The sequence below is a fragment of the Marmota marmota genome, unplaced genomic scaffold (genome assembly GCF_001458135.2).
Source record: "Marmota marmota marmota unplaced genomic scaffold, marMar, whole genome shotgun sequence".
Taxonomy (NCBI): Eukaryota; Metazoa; Chordata; class Mammalia; order Rodentia; family Sciuridae; genus Marmota; species Marmota marmota.
In genome coordinates, this window is record NW_025999943.1 from 10,002,970 (window position 1) to 10,026,145 (window position 23,176).

Consider the following 23,176-nt stretch of genomic DNA (forward strand, 5'->3'; position numbering starts at 1 on the left):
AAAAAAAAAAAAAAAAAAAAAAAAAAACTTAAAAAGTAAAATGAACATGTCTGAAGCCATCACAGATTTTGGACTCAGAATCTCTGGGACAAATGATTAAGGTGTCTTTTTTTTGACTGTGAGTTAATTGTTTGCCATGAGTTAATTGTTAAGGCTGGAGATTATTCCTGCAGATATTAATGTTGGAGGACTTCTTTCCCCACCTGTGGATTAAAAAAGAACAGAGCTTTCCTGAGCTTCTCTGATCCCAGCCGGGATCCATTCCAGGTTTTTTCTTGGTGCTTTGGCAAACCCAGGCCTGTATTCAGGATGCAGTGATGAACGATGCCCCTTCACCTTCACAAAAACCTGTGATGTAGCAGGGTGTTATTGTATATTTTGGTTGCTTGGAAATGTTAAATTTCTTGAATTTACCACTCAAATAGACAGTAAAAAAAAAAAAAAAAAAAAAAAAGGCAGTGAAGCCAAGTAAAAATGGTTGAATCCAAGTTGAAGGGTTCGTTGTCTTCAAATTAAATATCAGTTAACTATGCAGAGACACACTAACCAATTATTTTGTTTCTGCCAAATAGCAGTTCAACAGAAGCAGGTAGTAGATTTTTTTTTTTTTCTTTTCCTTTTTTTTTTATAAAGAGAGAGGGATGAGAGATACAGATAGAGAGAGAATTTTAATATTTATTTTTTAGTTTTTCGGCGGACACAACACTTTGTTTGTATGTGGTGCTGAGGATCGAACCCGGGCCACACGCATGCCAGGCGAGCGCGCCACCGCTTGAGCCACATCCCCAGCCCCAAGTAGTTCTTAGAATATAAGAAAAAAAAAATGTCTTTTGTTTTTTGTTTTTACTTTCTAGATTTTGGGGTTGAAATTGTAGGTCTGTGAGCCTAATCCGGGGATGCCATTTTAAAATCACGTTTCCGGCAGTGAACCTGTGTTTAAACCAAGCGGGATCCACCACCCCGCATCCTCCACCCCACCCCGAGTGCTGCCCCTGGCGGGAAGCCCGTGTTCCTCCTTTGTGTTTTCTCGGCAGCAGCCCCCATTTGAACCTCAGGTTCCAACTGAGCCCTGAATTTCTGTGTGATACCCTCTGAGCACTTAAGCCTTTGTTGGTGTGCTACTTTGAGCTTCTTGTTGTTAGGTTGCTCTATAAAAACCATCTGTCATTATTTCTCTTTTATGTGGGGCTCCCCCATCAATCCATTCTGTTCATTCTCTTCACAATCCCTCAACACAGAAGAATTCAATAGATGCTATTGGCTGGCATCCAGTCCTATCCAATCTTATTAAATAGTACACTTACAGAAACAAAGTATTATACTATTATGGGATTCTGGGTACTGCAAAGAAGATAGTAACTTCGCTTCCAACAGGCGAATAGAACTTCCACCCAAATGGCTGTTTTGGGCAATCCATGCATTGCCCAAATTTATGTTTAGCACTTATCAGTGGAGCGATGAACACAAATTTAAGTATGAAATTCATTTTCAACTGAGCAGACAAATGCTTGTTTTTTAGACAAATAAAAGCCTGCACATCCGTCTTTTTTCAGTTTTGCCTTTCTGTAGAACTCGCATACTACATGACTTCATTGCAAATTAACGTCCAGTGTTGCCAGGGAATTTTCAGGGCTGAGCCCCCCATACTGGCATTTGTCCTCACTCAGCCCACTTGGCATTCGGCATAATGCCTGTAAGATAGGAGAAGTGTTTCCTGGAAGTGAAAGAACAAATTTCTCTGAGCATTCCTCCTGCTGTGAGGAATTACTTCTCTCAAGGAAGGAACTGAAATCATGTGACTATCCTGCTTCACCCCCACTCCCACTTTCTGACATTCTGAGAGTTTTTCATTGACACTTTCTGTTTGGGTGTCACCTCACATGGCATGCTGAGGGGAGCCACCTGCCTGAAGGACTCTCACCTCTCCTTTCCAACTGAGTGAGGGGTGTGTGTGTGTGTGTGTTTTCTTAACAAAGCATAGGACTTAGATCAGTTCACCTAATTATATGATGACTGTAAAACAAAGCTACAGGAGGAAAAAGTGAAGTAGTGACATAATACTACAGGCTCTCAATAAGTTCAGTGTCATCTTCTGTGTATTTACAGTCTAACTTATAAATCCAGTGTTTCTTCTCTTTGCATAATAGCATTAAAGAAAGACTAGAATTATCCTTGAACCAGAACCCCGAATTTCAGAGATCCTCCATAACACATTGCTTTACTCTTGCCAAACAAAATACTTGTCAGGACTTAAAATGGCTTAGAATTAATTCCACAGCTGGCAGTTATGATGTTTGACTTGTGGTGTTCCTTCCTAAGGTTAGGGAAATTCCATTCAAAGTCCCCAAATTCTTTTAGCCTTTTTTTTTTTTTTTGGTATGTACAACATGTAGAATTTAATGTAGCTTATTAAAAAAAAAGAACTATTCAATAGCTACAGGATGTTTGTTACAACTGTGCCTTACTTAAAAATCATCAAAACCATCTTTTTTAGTTGTTTTGTTCATGATTCCTAAGAATGCACAGCTATGATCCACAATTGGCAGCATGTGGTGCCATTACCCTCTGTAGAAATTCATTTCCCTCTTCAAATTTGACTTTAATGATTTGATTCATGAGACTGAAAATTCAGGAAAAGACTATTAACTTTATTCTCCCTTCTAGAATGTTCTTTCTACTGTGTTGATATTTGCTAAGCTCCAGCTCTTCTGAATTTTTCCTTGGATAAAAGGTTTATTTACTCAACAATCACATATTCTATGCCAGGGCTTTACATGCATTATCTGACTTGATCCTCATGACACTGTGAGACAGGAATTCCTGTTCTACAAATGAGAAAAGCAAAATACTAACAGGTTTTAAGAAACTTGGTCAAACCAGGCATTGTGGCACACACCTGTAAACCCAGTGGATCGGGAGCCTGGATAGGAGGATTAAAAGTTCAAAGCCAGCCTTATGAAAAGCAAGGTGCTAAGCAATTCAGTGAGACCCTGTCTCTAAATAAAACACAAAATAGGGCTGGGGATGTGGCTCAGTGGTTGAGTGCCCCTGAGTTCAATTCCCACCACCATCCCCCCACAAAAAGAAAAAGAAACTTAGTCAAGATCTCACAACTGACCAGATATGTCGGCTCCAATGCTGGGGGTCCTTTTCAGACATGCAGCTGCCTCCCGACTGCAGGGCATATGCTTGTGACCAAAGATCAGGAAAGACTTCTTGGAGGAGGTGGCAGGATGGGGCAGGATGGGGATGTATCTTAAGAGCAGATAAATGGAAGCTTTCAGAGAAATGAGTGGCAAAACTATTACAGATCAACACCATAAAGAAATTAAATAGAAACGCTACGCATACACAGCAATCTTGGGCACCTGGAGTTAGATTGGTCCTTTAGTAAGTAATTCATTTTAATTGTTCTATCACATTTATTGAGCACCTCCTACTTGCCAGGTCTTGCTCTGGGTGCTAAGGATGAACCAAGATAAATAATCTCTGCCACAGAGCAGTCGATAGTAGTGAGATAAGCCCTCTCCTTCCTTCCCGCCTTCATTTATTATTTCATATGTATCCCCATTCTCCAGGAACCCTAGAAGAAAAAAACCTGGAGAAAAGCCTCAGAGCAGATTCTAGCCAAGCAGAAGATCCCCCAGAGTAGCAGAGGTGGGTATTGGCATCAGCTCCCACCCAGAAGTCCATCTGTCTCACACCTGATACAAGATGGGTAGCTTCCTAGTTTCCGAAGTACCATGGGTGTCTCCATTTGTCGGTTCCCTTTGTTCAGATTCTGGTTGGCTTGGTCCTTGGGCCCGTGGACTTCCTCACATTCCTAGACAGAGAACACTTCTTGTGCATGGCTTACTACTGTGCTCATCTCATGCAGAACATGTCTGTTCTCATTTTTGTCTCCCTTCCTAGACAGAGAACACCTCCAAGTAGAGGTTGGCTTACTCTTCTCTCCATGCAGCTTCACTTAGGCCAGGGTGCAGGAGGGCTGAATCAGGGTTGAGGACAGGGCGAGAGGTACATCTGAGAACAAAAGAACTCAGAGAAGACAGTGAAAGAAAACTCCAGGCAACATCCTGAAGGTCTTCAGAAAGGAAGCTGGGGTGGACCTGGTGTTGGTTAGCACTGACAGGTGGACAAATGTCTTAATCTATTTTGGGCTGCTACAACAGAATACCTGAGACTTGGTATTTATAAATAAAAACAATTATTTCTTATAGTTCTGGAGACTAGGAAGTCCAAGGTCAAGGTGCTGGCATCTGGTAAGGACCTTTTTCCTGTGTAATAACATGGTAGAGACTATTGTATAGTGAGAGAGCAGGAGCGTACAAACTCAAGTCTCTCTCTCTCTTATAAACACTAATCCTGTGGTAGGAGCCCTCTTCAAACAAAGATAAGACTGCACAGCATGCTAGTTTGTGTGCAGGCAAGCATGACTTTGTCAAACAACATGATACAGGCCAGTATCTGTGCGCACATGCTTGACTCTTTCAGACAACTTGGTGCCCTTCAGTAACCATGTATGATGCGTTTCCCAGACAAAAGAAAAACCACACGGCACGCTCAGCGCGAATACCTTACTCCATCAACACTCTGGGCATATGCGTGAACCTGCTGGGAACCCCACCAGTGTGCCTATGCAGCTCTGCCATAACACACTTATGATATTATAGCATAGAATACCCATGCAAAATATATTTTTCTATATATGCGAGACAAAGGGGCTAATATGTAATGGGGGTTGGGGGAGAAGGGGACTAGCAGGGGCTACATAAGGCGAAGCCCTGGGGCTCAGCCTTTGGATAAGAATCTTCCTGGTCTGTGCTGGCACAAAATAAACACTGCTTCCCGTGGAAAGCCCCAGTGCCCTGTCTCTCTGTGCACAAATCCTGCAACGGATTGTTGGGGGCCAGACCCTCATGATCTAATCTAATCATAATCACCTCCAAATACCATCAGCAGATAAATTTTGGAGTTAAGGATTCAGCACATAAACTTTTGGAGAATACATCTAAACCATAGCAATGGGTGACTCTGGGGTTAACTGATGTGAAACTCCATCTTTTACCCTTGAAGTCCAACTGGCCTCAGGTATCAGCCTCATTAGTCATATTGGAATGGTGACCCACTAATTGGGGTTCCCAGATGTGTCAGATAAGAGTTTATTGGAGGGCTGGGGTTGTGGCTCAGCGGTGGAGCGCTCGCCTCACATGTGTGAGACCCTAGGTTCCATCCTCAGCACCACATAAAAATAAATAAACAAAATAAAGATATTGTAAAAAACAAAAAAAGAGTTTATTGGAGGAAGATTGACAGACAAAGGCACCTACCTGCTGACACAGAGTCTGTGATTATATGTGTTTTGTTCACCTTTGGTGAGTTTTTCTTTTTCATATTTTTTATTGGTGCATAATGGTTGACATAATTGTGGGGTTTGTTTTTATGTATTTATACATGCAAACAATGTAATAGTATAATTTGGCCAATATCATTCCCCAGAATTTCCCCTTTTTCGCCCCGCTTCTCTCCCCAGGTCCCTCTCCTCTACGGATCTCCCTTTGATTTTCATGAGATCCTCTCCCATCCTCCAGACACACAGCCTTTCTTTTCCTTTTTCCTCTCTTGCTTCCACATATGAATGAAAGCATACAACCTTTGACTTTCTGAGTTTGGCTTATTTTACTTAACATAATGGTCTCTAGTTTCATCCTTTTTCCTGAAAATGACATTATTTAATTTTTCTTTATGGCTGAAAAAAAAAAAACTCCATTGTGTATATATAGCACATTTTCTTTTTTTTTTTAAAGAGAGAGAGAGAATTTTAATATTTATTTTTTAGTTTTTGGCGGACACAACCTCTTTGTATGTGGTGCTGAGGATCAGAACCCGGGCCGCACGCATGCCAGGCGAGTCCGCTACCGCTTGAGCCACATCCCCAACCCAGCACATTTTCTTTATATGTTCATCTGTTGATAGATACTTTGGCTGGTTCCATAGTTTGGCTATTGTATAGCATAGTATTTTCATTAAAAAATGAATTTGCTGGGCTGGGAATGTAGTTCAGTGATACTTAGTGGACAAGATTTAGCCCTTGGGTCACAGTTGGTTGATCTGTGTTCTTCAAAAATTCCTGTGCTGTAGTTTCAACCCTCAGTACCTCAAAAAATGACCTCATTTAAAGATAGGGTCTTTGCAGAGGTAATTATGTTGAAATGAGGTCATTAGGGTGGCCCCTAATCCAATATGACTGGTGTCCTAATAAAATACAGAAATTTGGATACAGACACATGCAGAGGGAGATGATATAAAGAAACCTAGGAAGAGAATGGTCACCAGCACAGCAAGAATCACCAAGATTATTACAGAAGGACATAGGAAAGAGGCCTGGAACCAATACTTCCAAACTTCAGTAGGAACCAACCCTCTCCATACCTCACTGTTGGACCAGCCTGGACAATTGTGAGGAAGTTAATTTCTGTTGTTTCAGCCACTCAGTTTGTGGTACAGATGTTAATCAAGTTGTGATGGGTCATATCCCCATATTTTGTAAGTTGAAAATATCATAAATCAAAAAATGCATTTAATAACCTAAACTACTGATAGTCTCACCTTAGCAATACAGTGTCTCATGGAGTGTTAGTTGTTTTTCCTCATGACCATGGAGCTGAGAGGAAGCTGCTGTCCCTGCTACAGCCCAATGATGTAAAAATATCATATAACATAACACTAGCCCAAGAAATATCAAAATTGGGATTATGGATGCAAATGAATGCATATTGCCTGTTGTAAAATTGAACCACTGTAAACCATCTGCCCCTTGTCAGGTAGCCCTTGCTGAATGATGCCACTGTGCTCTGATGAAGCTCTATCACCTCTTACCTCATGCGCCATCACAGCATGACCTTTTTCCACTTCTGCTTCTGCCCCTTTCCAACCAGCCCCGCCATCCACTCCCCACACAATAACCAGAGTGGTCTTTGAAGCACCAGGTCACCCCTGTCCCAGTTTAAACTTTTCCGGTGACTTCCATTGCATTTAGGAGATGAAGTCTCACATCCTTAATCTTTCCTTCCTCTCCCCTTCTCTCCTCTCTCACATTCCTCAGCCGCCATAGCCTCTTCCTGCAGTACCACCTACAGTACTCAGGCCTATATTCTAACTATTGCCTAGAGGTGTCTTCCTTCATAAAAATGAAAATGGTATTTAAAACTATGAATAAAGGCAAATGTAATGCAGACTGGGTTTGGATTTCTTATATACAGGAGTCCCTCCTTTTCCTTGGGTAACATACTCCAAAATGGAAATGAGGTTTCCAGATATGCCTTATTTCACCAGCATAGTGTGATGGATGCCTGAAATTATGGGTAGTACAGAAGTCCATATATACTGTTTTCCCTATACATACACACCTATGATAAAATTCAATGTATAAATTAGGCACAGCAAAAGGTTAACAACAATAACTAATGATAAAAAAGAAACATATACAGTATTCTGTAATAAAATTTATATGAATATGGTCTCTCACAAAATATCTTACTGTGTTGTACTCACCCTTCCTGTGATAAATTGAGATGTCTCAATAGTTATATGATGAGATGAAGAGAGGTGAATGATGTAGGCATTGTGACATAGCTTTAGGCGATGGCATGACAGTTACTTGGACACAAACACCACGATACCATGCTAGTTGACCTGATAAGGAAGTTGGCTACTAAGAAATCGACAGGCCAGTGGCGTATACAGTGTGGATATACTGGAAAAAGGAATGGTTCATGGTCCCAGGCAGAAGAAAGTAGGTCAGCAAAAGATTTCATCATGATACTCAATTGAAAACTTATGACTTGTTTATTTCTAGAATTTTCCATTTTCATACATGGATCATGGTTCACTATGGATAACTGAATCCATAGGTAAGCCATATATATTCTTTGTTGTTACATTCACTTTTTTGTTCTGACTTTAAAATAAATTAAAAGTAAAATATTTTCATGGATCCCTAAAAGCATTTTGTGCTCTGGGGACTGGGCCTAATGGGAAAGCCAACCTTGGCAGTTCCTCTGCCCAATGGTGAGTCTGACAGGAGAAATCTGTCTTATCAGGAACAAGGTCCTCTGTGACCAAACCTGAGAAAATGAGGGGGATGTGGGTCATGAATATGTCCTGCAGCTGCTCCAGGTAAACACAGAACCCGGGTGGAAACAGTGCTGCTGGCTCCGCAAGAGTAGATAAGTCCCCACACCTCAATCAACGAGATTGAGACCTTTAATCTCCTGTCAGTGCCACCAAGAGGGAACTGGTTTGGTGAAAAACTCTTGGGGCCATTGGGAATGAGTATACTTGTGCAAATGCTGACAAGGTGCTTGTGCAAATTGGCACAGGCTTCCACCCACACTCCCTACCTCTCTAGAAATTCTGCAATCACTCCTTTCCGAAGTGCTGCTCCCTCCTGCTGGGCCCTGCCACTCTTGGATGTGGCCCTGACATTCCCTTGAGAGGGCCAGCCCTCACAGTCTCTCGATAACCACTAGGTAGTTCAGTCTCTTTGTTGAGGAAATAGACTATGTGACACTTAATACTGTTTCTCACCACATATTGCTTTTTATGATTATTTGATTAAGTCCATCCCTCTCTAAACTGTAAGTTCTATGTCTGCATCTGCCCACCATGATGTCTCAATGCTTAGCACTGTGCCTGTGTTGGGAGCCACCCTGAACAGGAGCTATGTACACAACTTTAAGTTCTGAGTAAAGAGATACTGGACTGATATTGCTCCAATTGCAATACAGCAGCTTAAGGAATAGGCATTACCCCATGGGATTGAATTTCACCCACCTGTTTGTTGTAATCCTACCCTTTTGCTCTTTTTTGGATAGACTGTTCCATGAATCAACTCCCCCCATTAATAAAACCCAGGTTTGAGGCGTGCTCCTCCTCTTTGCCCCCTTTGTGGGAGCTGTGGCTGAGGAGAGGTCACTGAACCGAAAGAAAAAGGTACTTTCTGTGTTTGTGTCTTTATTTAGTCAGCCCAAATTCACCTGGAGTGATCCTGATTGATATAGTCACCTGTGGGCAGTGCCTAGAATTCAGTACACAATGAATGAATGAATGAATGAATGAAATACTTATAATTCCTGAAATTCCACCTAAACAGATTCATTCCTTTGGATCTCAAAGGCTTTATATCTCCTGGGGTTTTCTTTAAGATTCAGGGCTGAGGATGTAGCTCAGTGGTAGAGCACTTGCCTAGTGAGGCCCTGGGTTCCATCTCCAGCACTGGAAAAAAAAAAAAAAAGAAAGAAAGAAAAGAAAAAAATCAAACTGGAGAAGGAAATTGAGAAATTAACTTCCAAAACCAGTTCTACAGTAATATGGTAGGTGCTACAACCCAACAGGATCCCCAGTGTTCTTTGGATTTTGTCGCTGCTGGGAATTCATTCTATTCTAACCCTGGACTCTCTGAGCTTCTGCTCCAAGTGTATATCCTGACTTTGCCCTGTGTTCCTGCTACTTCTTCCCTTCCTAGCCAGAATTTTATCTAAAAATTTTCAAGATTTCTGTAACTAATATGCATTCAACATTTGAATAGTTGCACCCTCATTACAGAGAACTTCAACTCACGTTGGTTTTGAAAAATAAAGGGTACATTTTTTTGCTGAAATGCAAAGTAGGAAGAGGTAACATGGAAGCTTAGAAACCAGCCAGAGCTTGGTATTATGTCTGATCTGTCCATATAAAATGAATCTATAGTTTAACCTCGAGTTGTGATTTTTTAATGTGATTTCAATTTTTAAAAATATTTTCCTTTTGGGGCTGGGGTTGTGGCTCAGCAGTAGAGCTCTCGCCTAGTACATGTGGGGAGCTGGGTTCAATCCTCAGCACCACATCAAAATAAAATAAAGGTACTGTGTCCAACTACAACTAAAACAAAATGTTTTTTAAAAAATATATTTTCCTTTTGTCTTCTTGAAGTTCTGGGATCTGTGAGATTCATACTTCCATCTTATTAATTTTTTACTTGTTATTTTTAGTTATCATGACAGTAACTATATTTTGACATACATATATGGAGTAAAATTTCCCATTCTTGTGGGTGTACATGATGTGGAGTTTCATATATGAACAGAGGAAAGTTATGTCTGATTCATTCTACTGTGTTTCTTATTTCCATCCCCTCTCCCTTCCCTTCATTCCCCTTTGTCTAATTCAGTGAATTTCTATTCTTCCCACCCCCTCCCCAGCCCCTGCTTATTGTGAGTTAGCATCCAAATATAAGAGAGTACATTTAGCCTTTGGTTTTGGGGGGATTGGCTTATTTCACTTAGCATGATAGTCTCCAGTTCCATGGTTTATTGACAAATGCCATAATTTTAATTCTTCTTTATGGCTGAGTAATATTCCATTGTATATATGTACCACATTTTCTTTATCATTCATCTGTTGAAGGGCAACTAGGTTAGTTCCATAGCTTAGCTACAATGAAGTAAGCTACTATAAACATTGATGTGAGTGTATCACTATAGTAACATGCTTCCATTTCCAAAGAAGAAATTATAATTGTTGTTTGAAGCTTGCTTTATATTTTCACATTTTTTGAACAATGTAGCTTCAAATCTGCAGATTTTCAATAGCATATAACTATACTGTCCATTTTATTATCATCATGGCATCTTTTCAGTATAGATGGATATGAACATGCTCCGGGATCTAGAGGAAGTCTTTTTTATAAACCTAGTTTTCTCTAAATTTAAATGCAACTTACATTCACCTTATATTCACCATTATATGCTTCACTTGCTCATATTCTGACCTGGAAGAAAAACATTAAAATGCAGATTTAGGCTTTCATAAGTAAATCAAATCCTATTTGGTGATGATTTAATTTGTATTATCATCAGTATTAATAAAAATAATACTTTGTTGTCAGTAGCCATTTACAGGTAAAAGTATCTCTTTATCCATTCTTATTAATTGTTATTTTCTTAAAGTTCTAAGGCCCTGTTCTTTGGAAAGTTATGAAATGTAGTTAATTAAAATCAATTATGTGTCAAAAATAATATTTCCTGCTAACAGTAAGTATCAAAATCCTTGATGGGTTTAGTGCTACAGATTATAGACAGTAAATATATGACCTCTAATTTCAGAATTAAGGTAATAATAGCTAACTTCAAGGAAAAGAGGAAAGAAAGGGTGCACTTACTACTGTTATTTTGTTTCTGCCTTAAAGATTTATGGAATTTCCATTTGTTCCACTGATTATGTAAAAGAGAATTCCGGGGGTGGCGGGGTGGGGGGTTGTTGAGTGGCTACAATGTACAAGGCAAAGTTAGATATTGTGGCAGCTACCATGCCCACCTAAATCCTAACCCTAACCTAAAGGAACTAATTAGAACAAGGATACCCAAACCATGACATCAGACCATTTCTCAGGGGGAGGAAAGTCCCCAGGGCCTCAGAGTTCAGATAAAAGCAAACTGTTAATTTCTGGCTGAGGCCTTCATGAACAGCTTCTTGGAAACACTGAAGAACAGGTGGTGAAGGATGTTGCTGAAAAACATGCCACAAACTGCTGGTTGTGGTGGCTCATGCCTGCAATTCCAGCAGCTTGGGAGGCTGAAGCAGGAGGATTGCAAGTTCAAAGCCAGCCTCAGCAACTTAGAGGGAGACCCTGTCTCAAAAATAAAAAAATTAAAAGGTCTGGGGATGTGGCTTAGTGGTTAAGTACCCTTGACTTCAATCCCCGGTATTAATATTTTTTTTTAAAGGCCACAAACTAAATGGCTTAAAGCAACATAAATTTATGATCTTATAGCCCAGGAGGCCAGAAGTCCAACCTGGATCTCACAGGTTCAAACCAAGGTAGCAGCACAGCTGTAGTCCTTTCTGGAGGTTTGAGGGGACAGTTTCCTGCTCTTTCAGGTTGTGGCAAGATTCAGGTTTTTTTTTTTTTTTTTTTTTTTTTTGTGTGTGTGTGTGTGTGTGTGGTTGTAGGAGTGATATCCTGTTTTCTTGCTGGTTGTAAACTGACAGCTGTTCCAGTTTTGGGAGGCCATGGCATTCCTTGGTTTGTGGCCCCTTCCTCCATCTTCAAAGTTAGTAATGAGCAAGTCCTTCTCATGCTGTTACATCTCTCTGCCTTACCTTTCTGCCTTCTGCTTTCAAGGAATCATTTGATTACTATGTGAATAATCCAAGATGGTCTCCTCATCAGGGTCTGTACCCTTAACCACATCGGCAAGGGCTCTTTTGCCACTTCAGGTAACACATTCACAGATTCCATGCATTAAGATAGACATCTTTAGGGGGCTCTTATTCTGCCTACTATAAATGGGAAGGATTTCAAGCAGGAAAAAAATCGAGGAGAGGACACCCGGCCTCGAAGGGCGTGACCAGGGTGTGGAGATAGATCCTATGCCAGAAACAGCTGTTTTTCTGGACTGGGTGCCTCAAGCATATCCCTGCACCTGGACACAAAGTGCACACACAGGAAAGAGGGCAGAGGATGCCAAAAAAATAGTTTTCATTGTATCATGGTGAACATCAGTAGGCAGTGAGGAGCTCCTGAGGGTTTCTGAGCAGGATGTGCATTAGGAAAACTATTTTGGCTTAGAATGGGTGGGATAAAGGAAAAACTAAAACGAGGGAAGCCCACTTAGGCCACTGCATTAATCTAAAAATGAAAGGGATACAAGTTCAGTGGTGAAGTGCTTATCTAGCATGCGCAAGGTCTTGGGTTCCATCCCTGGCACCACAAAAACGTTTTTTAATTAAAAAATTAAGAGAGAGGGTATGGTAATGTTGTGGTCTCCTAATCAACTCCAGTTTTTCACCTGTGCTGTAGGTAGTCTCTGCAGATCTACAGGATGCTAAGTGATTGATTTTATGAAACTGTTTTATGGCAGCAACAGAATAGTATTGATATTAATATATATGATTCTCCCATTAAAAAGAAAAATCATCCCTTGATCCCTCATTCTTCTTGTTATCACTTTCCTGACCTTTGCACCTTAAATTACTAATAAGAGTTTGTGTGTGTGTGCTGTTTTGTGTGCATGTGTGTGGTACTAGGTCCTGATTCCAAGGCCTCAGGTGTGCTAGGCAAGCCCTGTACACTGAGCATCATCCCCAGTCCTTTTTTTTTTTTTTTAATGTGGTGCTGGGGATTGAACCCAGGGCTTTGTGCATGTAAGGCAAGCACTCTACCAACTGAGATATATGCCCGGCCCATTCCCAGTAGTCCTTTTCAGTTTTGGTTTGAGACGGGTCTTGCTAAGTTGCTGAGGCTGACCTGGAACTTGTAATCCTCCTGCCTCAGTCTCCTGAGTTGCTGGGATACAGGCGTGCATCACCACACCAGGCTCCCAGTGGAATTTTGTTTACTCTTTGCTCCTTAACTCATGATAGCTCTCTCCCATCCATTCAGCTTCTACTCTTGTCAATCTACCATCAGAGAACTTACTCCATCTTTAAATTCAGTGGATATTATATATATATTTAGTTGTCAATGGACCTTTATTTTATTTATTTATATTCCATCTTCACAATTTCATAAAGATGTGTTCTTACTGTGGTGCTGAGAATTGAACCCAGGGCCTCACCCATGCTAGTCAAGCACTCTACCACTGAGCCACAACCCCAGCCCATGTTTTTTTGCTTCCTCCCTCCTTCAAACATCCTTCCCTTTGTTTCTGTGAAGCCATAGCTTTCTCCAGCTGCCTGACAGCTCATCTGTTTCCTGTGCAGGTTCACTTTCCCTCTACGTTGCCATTAAATGTTGCATTTCCTCAAAATTTAGGTTCTCTCTCCATCTCCCTCTCTACTGTTCACAGAGGCAAAGTCAGCCACAGCTTTAGCTCAGTGACCACCCATGGGATATACAGAAGACTCAGTGCTTATTACTGCCTTTATTGCATTTCCCTTCACTCCAGACCATTTTAAAGATAACTCCAAAAACACTATCACCCACCACTCCTACAAATTAGAAACCCAGAAATGATTACCTGCTTCCTTGACCACCGAGCCAATCCCACCCCTGGGATCTGGAAGTTTCACCACTGTTGCTTCTCCAGTTCATCCCCTTCCCTCCATGTGTACAGTCACTCTCAACTATTGCAGTTTTCTGGTCAGTTTTTCTCCTTCTTCTTGGTTTCCACCCATTCTCTGGCACAGCAGCCAGAATGATTTTGTGAAATGCATCAGATCATGTCACTTTTCTGTTTAAGACTCTTTTATGACTTCTTTATTGCTCTGCATATGAAGACTGAAATCCCTAAAGTAACCCATGAGGCCCTGAGTATTGTGGCCCCTGAATATCTCCCCACCTTTGCCTCTTGGCTATCACCCCTCCTTCTGCTTATCACAGTGGTCCCTTGAGTGTTTGAAATGCTATATCATGTTCCTTCCCTGAAAGGACCTTTCCCCATGGACTACAGTGGTCCCTCCTTATCCATGGGTGATACATCATAAGAGCCTTTAGCTGATGCTGTTCAATGCTAACCACAGATAGTACTGTACTCTATAATTTAATGCCTTTTCTGCCTCAGCTAAGTACTTATCATGCACTGTGGCCATAACTTTTGCGTTTTTAGATGCAATGGCAAAATTTACACTAGTTTTTTTTCCATCTTCACAATTTCATAAAGATGTGTTCTTACTGTAGATCTTAGCAAACTCAGCATACAAGTTTTTTCTTTCTTTTGTAAGTGAAGAACTTTCACCTTTTCATTTAAAGGGAGCATTGAACAGCTTCCCTTTGTCATATATGAATTGCCAGTATCACTATTCTTGTGCTTTCAGGCCAATATTGAGTAAAATAAGGGCTATATGAATACAAGCACTGTGATACCACAATAGTCTATCTGATAACCCAATGGTTACTAAATGGCTAATGATTGGGTAATATATATCATGCAGATACACTAGACATCCAGGTGGGAATGTCTAGACAAAGGTGAATCACATTTGGGTAGGACAGAGTGAGATTCCATTATACTTCTCAGAAAGGTGCACAGTTGAAAACTTACGAATTGTTTATCTCTGGAGTTTTCCATTTAATAGTTTCAGACCTCAGTTGACCTCAGGTAACTGAAACTGCTGAAAGCAAAACCTCAGTAGGAGAGGACAATTGTACTTTCTCTGTTCTTTATGTTGCTCTTTTTTTCTCATATTTCACAGCTGAAGTGTTCCCTGATTTCTTAGACCAGGTTATAGCCCTGTTATTGTAAGTTCTCACAGGAAAATGTGTCTTTCCTCTGTAGTATTAATCACAATCCCAAATTCCCATTCATTTGTAGCACTATCTGATTATTATTTACCTTTCCCAGTAGACTTGTAAGCTCTATGATAATGTCTATGTTTATTATTTTATCGTTGGTGCCTGATAAACCTGTGTTGAACAAATGAGGTCCCAGTAGAGAGGTCAACAAACCTGGCATATTATAAGTGCTCAATAAATATTTATTGAGTGAATATGTGTGTTCCATTTTAGACCATTTTGAGTTTGAAAGGTTGTCAAGACTTCCAGGTGGAAATGTCTAGCAAGTGGTTGAAAGTGTGGAAATAAAAATATGGGACTTAGTAATACAGATTATAACTCTTATTGTCCATGAAGATACAGAAAAATCTTGTTGATGCAAAATATCATGGAAAAGTGGTCGGTTGATCAAAGCAAATTTAAGATCTTGTATGTCTTTGGAGTCACCTTTCCATGCAGGTGTGTCCTGGACTCTGAACATTTATGAACGCTGGGCACTATTGCTGTCCACTGTAGTGCAGTCCTTGAGTCTCATCTCTCTACTTGTTTATTTGAGCTCCAGTTAATATTCTTTCTCCTCTGAGAGTGTCTCCCAAGTATTTATTTCAGCTCTTCCTTTCCTAAAGTGTTAGGGGTGTTATTGGTTTTGGTTTTTTTTTTTTTTTGTGGAGATGGGCATCGAACCCAGGGCCTCACACTTACTAGGCAAGTGCTCCACCACTGAGTTATACCCTACCCCTGTTTTGTTTGTTTTCTTAAGACAGGGTCTTTCTATGTTGCTCAGGCTGACCTTGAACTCCTGGGCTCAAGTGCTCCTTCTGCCTCAGCCACTCAAGTATCAGGGACTACAGGTGCACACCACTGCACCAGGTTTTTCATTTGCCAATACATAATCACAGAGCTATTCCACTTCTCTGTTTACTTTATGTCCCTGTTTCTCTAACATCCTCCCTACTCTCTTGCAAGTCCATTCTCTACATGCCTCAAATACCAGGCTTTCTCCTGACTTCATTTCTATCCTTCCCCTCTTCTAACTATCTTTACCTGATGTATTGGTTCTTCCTCCCACCTGTCTTTCTGAAGGGTATTAGCTCTAGGCCATGTTTCAAGTTCCAACTCTAAACCTAGAAACTCTTCTTAGCCTAGGGTTATCCATTATGAAATACCAGCTGCAATGACTGCTGCCTGGTTTGTACAGATTTCCATTTGCTCTCTGAAATTTGGCAATCTCTTTGTTACTGGTTTGCTTCTGCTTCTGCATGTGAAATCCCCTTATCATAATCTCATCAAAATGTTCATTTTGTTATAGAAATTGATTTTGTTGAGATAAGAGATTGGGCCTTAGACTTTTTTTCCCCCCCTAAAGCAAGTTGTACCAATATCGACTTCAAAAGGTTAGATTAAAAAAGTGAACAAGCCAGGTGTGGTGGTGCACACCTGTAGTCCTGGCTACTCAGGAGTTCTCAGCAGGAGGATCACTTCAGCCCACAGGTACAGGGCCAGCCTGGGCAACAGAGTGAGACCCCAGCTCAACAGCAACAATAATAAACATCTGAATGGAAGGTTTTGGAGCATATAGAAGTAGAACTCCACCTTTTGGAGGGACTTTTATTTCAGTTATAGACACAACAGCATTCTGCTCATATTTATTTGCATACGAAATAGAAGTTGCTGCCAACTATAAATGTGATGAGGAATACGTGAATAGCTGGTGTTGCTGTCATAGCTCACTCAGCATAAGGAGTAAGTTAACAAGGGATGTGGTAAGGAGGAAAATCTGTTGCAGCAATTCACTTACTAATATAAAGTGTCAACATAAGAATTCTCTAAATGCAGAATGTGATTTGTATCTTCACAGTGTTGCTTTGAGCTCTTCTGGGAATGGATCTTCTCAAATTATTGAGCAATACTAACTTATGCAACCACATACTTTATTACTCATCTGAGAAGCAGAGTGGCTATTTAGAAAATGAAGTTACCTTGGCATTCTCAGAGATGGCCAGATGGGCAGGTCTACAGGGACTGGTCAGGGGGCTGCCCCAGACTGTCTCTGAACCCTGGCCTCCCTCTTAACTATACACTGGATACTTCTCTGGAGTTCATGAATTTCATACTGGAAAATACATGCAAGAATTAATATTTAATATTGGACATTCCCTACCCCCCATTATCCAAATTGTTATTTTAAAAAATAGCACTTAAAAAGTGGTTAAGGGCTGAAGATGTTGATCAGTGGTAGAATGCTTGCCTGGTGTGTACAAGGTCCTTGATTCAATCCCAGCACTAAAAACAAAGAAAATAAAGGAAAAAAAAAAAAGGTCAGGATGGTTAAAATTGGTTATGTGTATTCTACCACAGTTTAGAAAATTAAATTAAATTAAAACTTAAAAAGAAAATTAGTGAAACTTTTTTTAAAATACTTTTTTTTAAGAGAGAGAGAGAGAGAGAGAGAATTTTAATATTTATTTTTTAGTTTTCGGCGGACACAACATCTTTGTTTGTATGTGGTGCTGAGGATCGAATGAGGATCGAACCTGGGCCGCACACATGCCAGGCTAGCACGCTACCGCTTGAGCCACATCCCCAGCCCAGTGAAACTTGTTTAAAAACACAAGATGTAAAACATTTCTGGTCATTCATTTACTATTTATCTGTAATTCTATTAAAAATAATAATACTTACTTTTCTGTAAATCTGACTTCCAATTATGTAAATCTTAGGGGAAATGTCCAGGAACTGAGGGGGAGTGAAAGTCTTAATAGTTGAATAGCCATTAAAAAGTCCTAGTTCTTGGGCTGGGGTTGTGGCTCAGTGGTAGAGTGCTTGCTTAGCATGTGCAAGGCACTGGGTTCGATTCTCAGCACCACATATAAGTAAAGGAACAAAATAAAGATCCATCAACATTAAAAAAAAGTTATATTTCTTTGAATAGGGAAAGCTTTTAGGGATAAGGAATTCTGTTAGCTCTTACTTTACATACAAATTTGATAAGCTCAATAATGTTTCTTAGCTAAAAGCAGTTTAGCTAAAAATGAGTAAAGTATAATGTATCACTAAAAGCTGGACTTTTGGTAGCAGAGAAAATAAGTAGCTGATTACCTAATAGAGGCAAAAGGTGGGAAAATTTCCCTTCTATATTTATTCTCAACACACTTAAAAAAAACCATATATATATATATATATATTACACTTTTACACACTTTAATCATAACATCTTGAGTTTACCTGGAGAAAGCCTAATAATTCAGTGGTTCTAAGCTCTGCAGTTAGATCTATCAAGATTCAAATCCCAGTACTTTGATCTTGGGTAATTTACTTGGGTTCTCTATGCTTTAGGGTGCTATTATATAAAAAGGGATTGATAATATGGTCATTTTGTGGACTAAATGAGAGAATGCACAACCTTAGAGCAATACCAGGTATAGAGAAGCATACATGCAGTATATACATATGATTAACATATATATATACAGGTATATATGTTAATCAATTTTTACACTGTGGTTTTACTACTATGGTAAGCTTTGTGCTCAATTGGCATTTTGTTATCTTAGCTGCATACATTATGTGCCTGATGATTTAATTTGTTAAAATTTTTGTCATTAACTATCCTACTATAGATATATATNCAGATGAAAAGCTAGGTGTGGACCTGAATGCATTACTTTCCCAGCACGTAGATGTGTTTTAGTCCACAAGCTCCCCAAATTCTGTAGCTCAGGAATTTTTATGGAGCCTTCATCATGTTGGCATGATTGATTATTATCTCAGTTTCCAGCCCCTCTATTCCTCTCAGTGGATGTTTGGAGGCAGGAGGGCTGAAATTTCCAGCCTCTAATCATGGATTAATCTTTCTCTGACCAGCCCCCATCCAGGAACCCACCAAATTACCTCATTAGAAAAAAAAGATACTTCTATTACCTAGGAAATTCAAAGGGATTTAGGAGCTCTGAGTCAGGAACTAGAGACAAAAAACAAGTATTGTTTATGTATGAGTGTGCGTGTGCATGCGTGTGATACTTGGGATTGAACTCAGGATGCTCTACCACTGAGCTATACCCTCAGCCTTTTTATTAAAAAAAAAAAAATTAAGACAGAATCTCGGGCTTGGGATGTGGGTCAAGCGGTAGCGCGCTCGCCTGGCATGCGTGCGGCCCGGGTTCCATCCTCAGCACCACATACAAACAAAGATGTTGTGTCCGCCGAAAACTAAAAAAAAAATAAATATTAAAAAAAAAAAAAAAGACAGAATCTCACTAAGTTGTTGAGGCTGGTCTCCAATTTGGGATCCTTCTGAGTCACTGAGATTATAGGCATGTGCTACTGCACTCAGACTAAGACTAAAGATTAAACAAAATATTTTTTCAAGTCTCCAAAGGCATTAGGAGTTCTCTCTGGGAGCAAGTGTGTGTACATTCTTTAAAAAAACAGACAATAATGGCAGGATATGAAGAGTTATTACTTAATTAGTGGAAAATTTTTCTTGAAATGGATAGGGTGATGGTCATACAACATTGTGAATGTACTTAATACTACTGAACTGTGTGTTTAAAATGGTTAAATGGTAAATTTTGCAATACACATATTTTATCATAATAAAAAAGTTTAATAAAAGGGTTCAAGTTTATCATTGAAACAGAGTTCTTGACTAGTAACTCTCAGCTGAAGTTCTGGAAGTTTGAAAAACCAAAATCTTCAAATAACAATAGATTAGGAGATCACCCTGGCTGACCCACAGAAATGGGTAACATATTTTAAAAAAAAATTTTTTAGTTTTCAATGGAACTTTATTTTATTTATTTATATGTGGTGCTGAGAATCAAAACCCAGTGCTTCACACATGCTAGGCAAGTGCTCTACCACTGAGACACAACCCCAGCCCCAGAAATGGGTAATATTTTAGACTTTTACACACTTTAATCATAACATCTTGAGTTTACCTGGAGAAAGCCTAATAATTCAGTGGTTCTAAGCTCTGCAGTTAGATCTATCAAGATTCAAATCCCAGTACTTTGATCTTGGGTAATTTACTTGGGTTCTCTATGCTTTAGGGTGCTATTATATAAAAAGGGATTGATAATATGGTCATTTTGTGGACTAAATGAGAGAATGCACAACCTTAGAGCAATACCAGGTATAGAGAAGCATACATGCAGTATATACATATGATTAACATATATATATACAGGTATATATGTTAATCAATTTTTACACTGTGGTTTTACTACTATGGTAAGCTTTGTGCTCAATTGGCATTTTGTTATCTTAGCTGCATACATTATGTGCCTGATGATTTAATTTGTTAAAATTTTTGTCATTAACTATCCTACTATAGATATATATCAGAAAGTATAAGATAAAAATTACCTAGAATCACCATATCCATAGACTACCACTTTTAATATTGGGCTGTATACTATGTTTTGAACTTTAAAAATTATGAGTAAACAAATTATGAAATGAGAACTATACAAATTCTATCAGAATGCAAACTCCATTAGGGATAAATCTAACAATTTGCATACCATGATAACCCTAGTGCCTGGTTTAGTACATGGCTCATAGTAAATACTTAAAAGACAAGCAATAACAACTAAAAAGACAGTAGGAATGAATGACTTTTGTCAATAAATATGTATCCACAAAATCACTAATCATAACATTCTCCCATATGAGTATGTCATAGTTTTCTCCAACCAAGCCCAATCTTGGAAACTTGTTTGTTTTCAATTTGCCCTATTTACTCTTTTTTAAAACCTTATCTCTTCTATGAATTTTTTAAAAAGTTTTTTAGTTATCAATGAATCTTTATTTTATTTGTTTATATGTGGTGCTGAGAATGGAACCCACTGCCTCAAGGCAAGCACTCTACCACTGAGCTACAACCCCAGCCCCTCTATTCTTAAAGATGAAAACATTTTTAAATGTTTTTGAAATAGGCACAAAGAATAAGTAGCATACATTATGGAACTCTATCACCCAGAATCAACAACTTTTAAAATTTTGACAGTTTGATTCTGTTTTTCAAAAAAAAACAAGCATTGTAGATATAGTAGAAGTCCTAATTTTTTTCTCTTGTCCAATTTCCTCCTTCCTTCTATACAGGCAACAGCTGTCATGTTTGGTGTGTACTTAGTAGTCTGTGTCTATACTTATATACAAAGTATGTGATTGGTACAGGTTCTGTGGATTTTGCTTATTTATAAATATGGTATAATATATATATATATAGTTCTACAACTTGCTTTTTTGGGGGAGGGACCGGGGATTGAACTCAGGGGCACTCGACCACTGAGCCACATCTCCAGCCCTATTTTGTATTTTATTTAGAGACAGGGTCTCACTGAATTGCTTAGGGCCTAAGTTGCTGAGGCTGGTTTTGAACTCACTATCCTCCTGCCTCAGCCTCCCAAACCACTGGGATTACAAGCATTGCCCAGCAACTTTCTTTTCCTTCAAAAAAAAAAAAAAAAAAAAAAAAGACTCACATTGGTTTTAATTTCTGTCTACAATCATTTATCCTCTGGCAAATATAGTTAGTCCCTTTTATTTCATAATATTCTTCCTTTGACTAAAGTCCCCCCCCCCCCACCCGCTGCAAGTAAGTTTATGCCTTTGAAGACAGCACAGGGAAGGACCTAAAAACACACATGTAAATCTTCTGGCAGTCAGGCATGTGGCTTGAGGCTAGGTTGGAGAAAGTAAGGTGAGCGTAAGAGTGAAAAGATACACAGGTTAATGCAAGTGGGGCCCAGATTTTATAGAATATTGGAGACTTATTCTGCTCCCAATACTGTCCAAAATATCTGGATAACAAACAGGATAAGATTGAAAAACGAAACTGCATTCGAAGCTGCTTAACAATGTTTAATTATTGCAAAAAACAAAACACAACAAAACAAAACAACACACACACACAAAACAACAACAACAACAACAAAAAACACCAAAAAACAAAAAACAGAAATCAGGAGAGACATCTGAGAAGGTTCCTTGGAAGAGCTAAGAATTTAAAGGATGAAGGAGGGGAAGCAAGTGGAACAGGGACTGAAGGCTGGTGAGGTGATTAAAATAGTCCTGAGATGGCAAGGGGTGCAGCTCAGTGCTTAAAAAGTCTATGATTACACATGTGCAGCCCTGGATTCAATCCCAGCATCAAAAAGCAAAAAAAAAAAAAGCTGAGACTAAATGATCTTCAGTATTGTTTCTTCTGAAATTAAAACTTAAAATGTCACAAGTTAATTAATTAAAGAGGAAATTAGATTGAGGAAAAACTGCATTAGTCCTCACTGTCAATGTCACAGGCTATAGGTGGTAGGAAGTATGATGTTAAAAGGAGAGCCAAAAGTAGATTTAAAAATTTGGCATCCCTTCTATTATTTCTACTCTGCATCTTTGCACAATGCCTGCTTATGTCCTTGAGCCAAATCCTCAAATACAAATATAATGGAGTGGCTGAAATACAAAAACCACCGTCTCACTTGTTGATACATACATTACTGTTTTGTTCTTTACAAGCAAAACATGTTTCATAAAATGTATATGGGGGAGATAGTTGATTAAATCATACCTGGTTAACTTTTATATATGTTAGATAGCTTTTTTTATTACTTGAGTCATGTTCCCAATAGCTGTCCCTACTTTCAGTGACTGGCACCTCGTTGGCAACTTGCAGCTTCCTCGGGCCCGCTAACTTACTTTTTTCACCAAGAATGGTATGAGATGTTTAGGAAAACGTGGCTTTAACGACAGTTACCAACTTTGAATACAAGTAGTGGAGGGGTCAATACAAGTACAGTGGAGGGAGAATGACAAGAGCGCATCAGGGTCCGCGGGGCCCGCCCGGCTCCCGCAGGCCAGCTGAGAGGCCGCGGGCAGGTGGCGTCGGTGGCTGAGGCCCGCAGCGGCTGCTGGGCCGGGCTG

The 23,176-nt window shown here is 39.5% G+C and overlaps 1 protein-coding gene across 1 annotated transcript in view; it reads right to left on the reverse strand.

The window, feature by feature from the left end:
• LOC107153752 (NF-kappa-B inhibitor-interacting Ras-like protein 2) overlaps nucleotides 1-6,891 on the reverse strand; it is a 57,599-nt gene extending 50,708 nt beyond the window's left edge. The window contains exons 1-3 of the mRNA XM_015499308.1: nucleotides 6,880-6,891; nucleotides 3,705-3,823; nucleotides 3,119-3,255 (exon numbers count right to left, since the gene is read on the reverse strand). Of these exons, the coding sequence (XP_015354794.1) occupies nucleotides 3,119-3,255; nucleotides 3,705-3,823; nucleotides 6,880-6,891 (268 nt within the window). The remainder of the gene's footprint in view (nucleotides 1-3,118; nucleotides 3,256-3,704; nucleotides 3,824-6,879) is intronic.
• Between the last annotated feature and the right edge of the window lie 16,285 nt (nucleotides 6,892-23,176).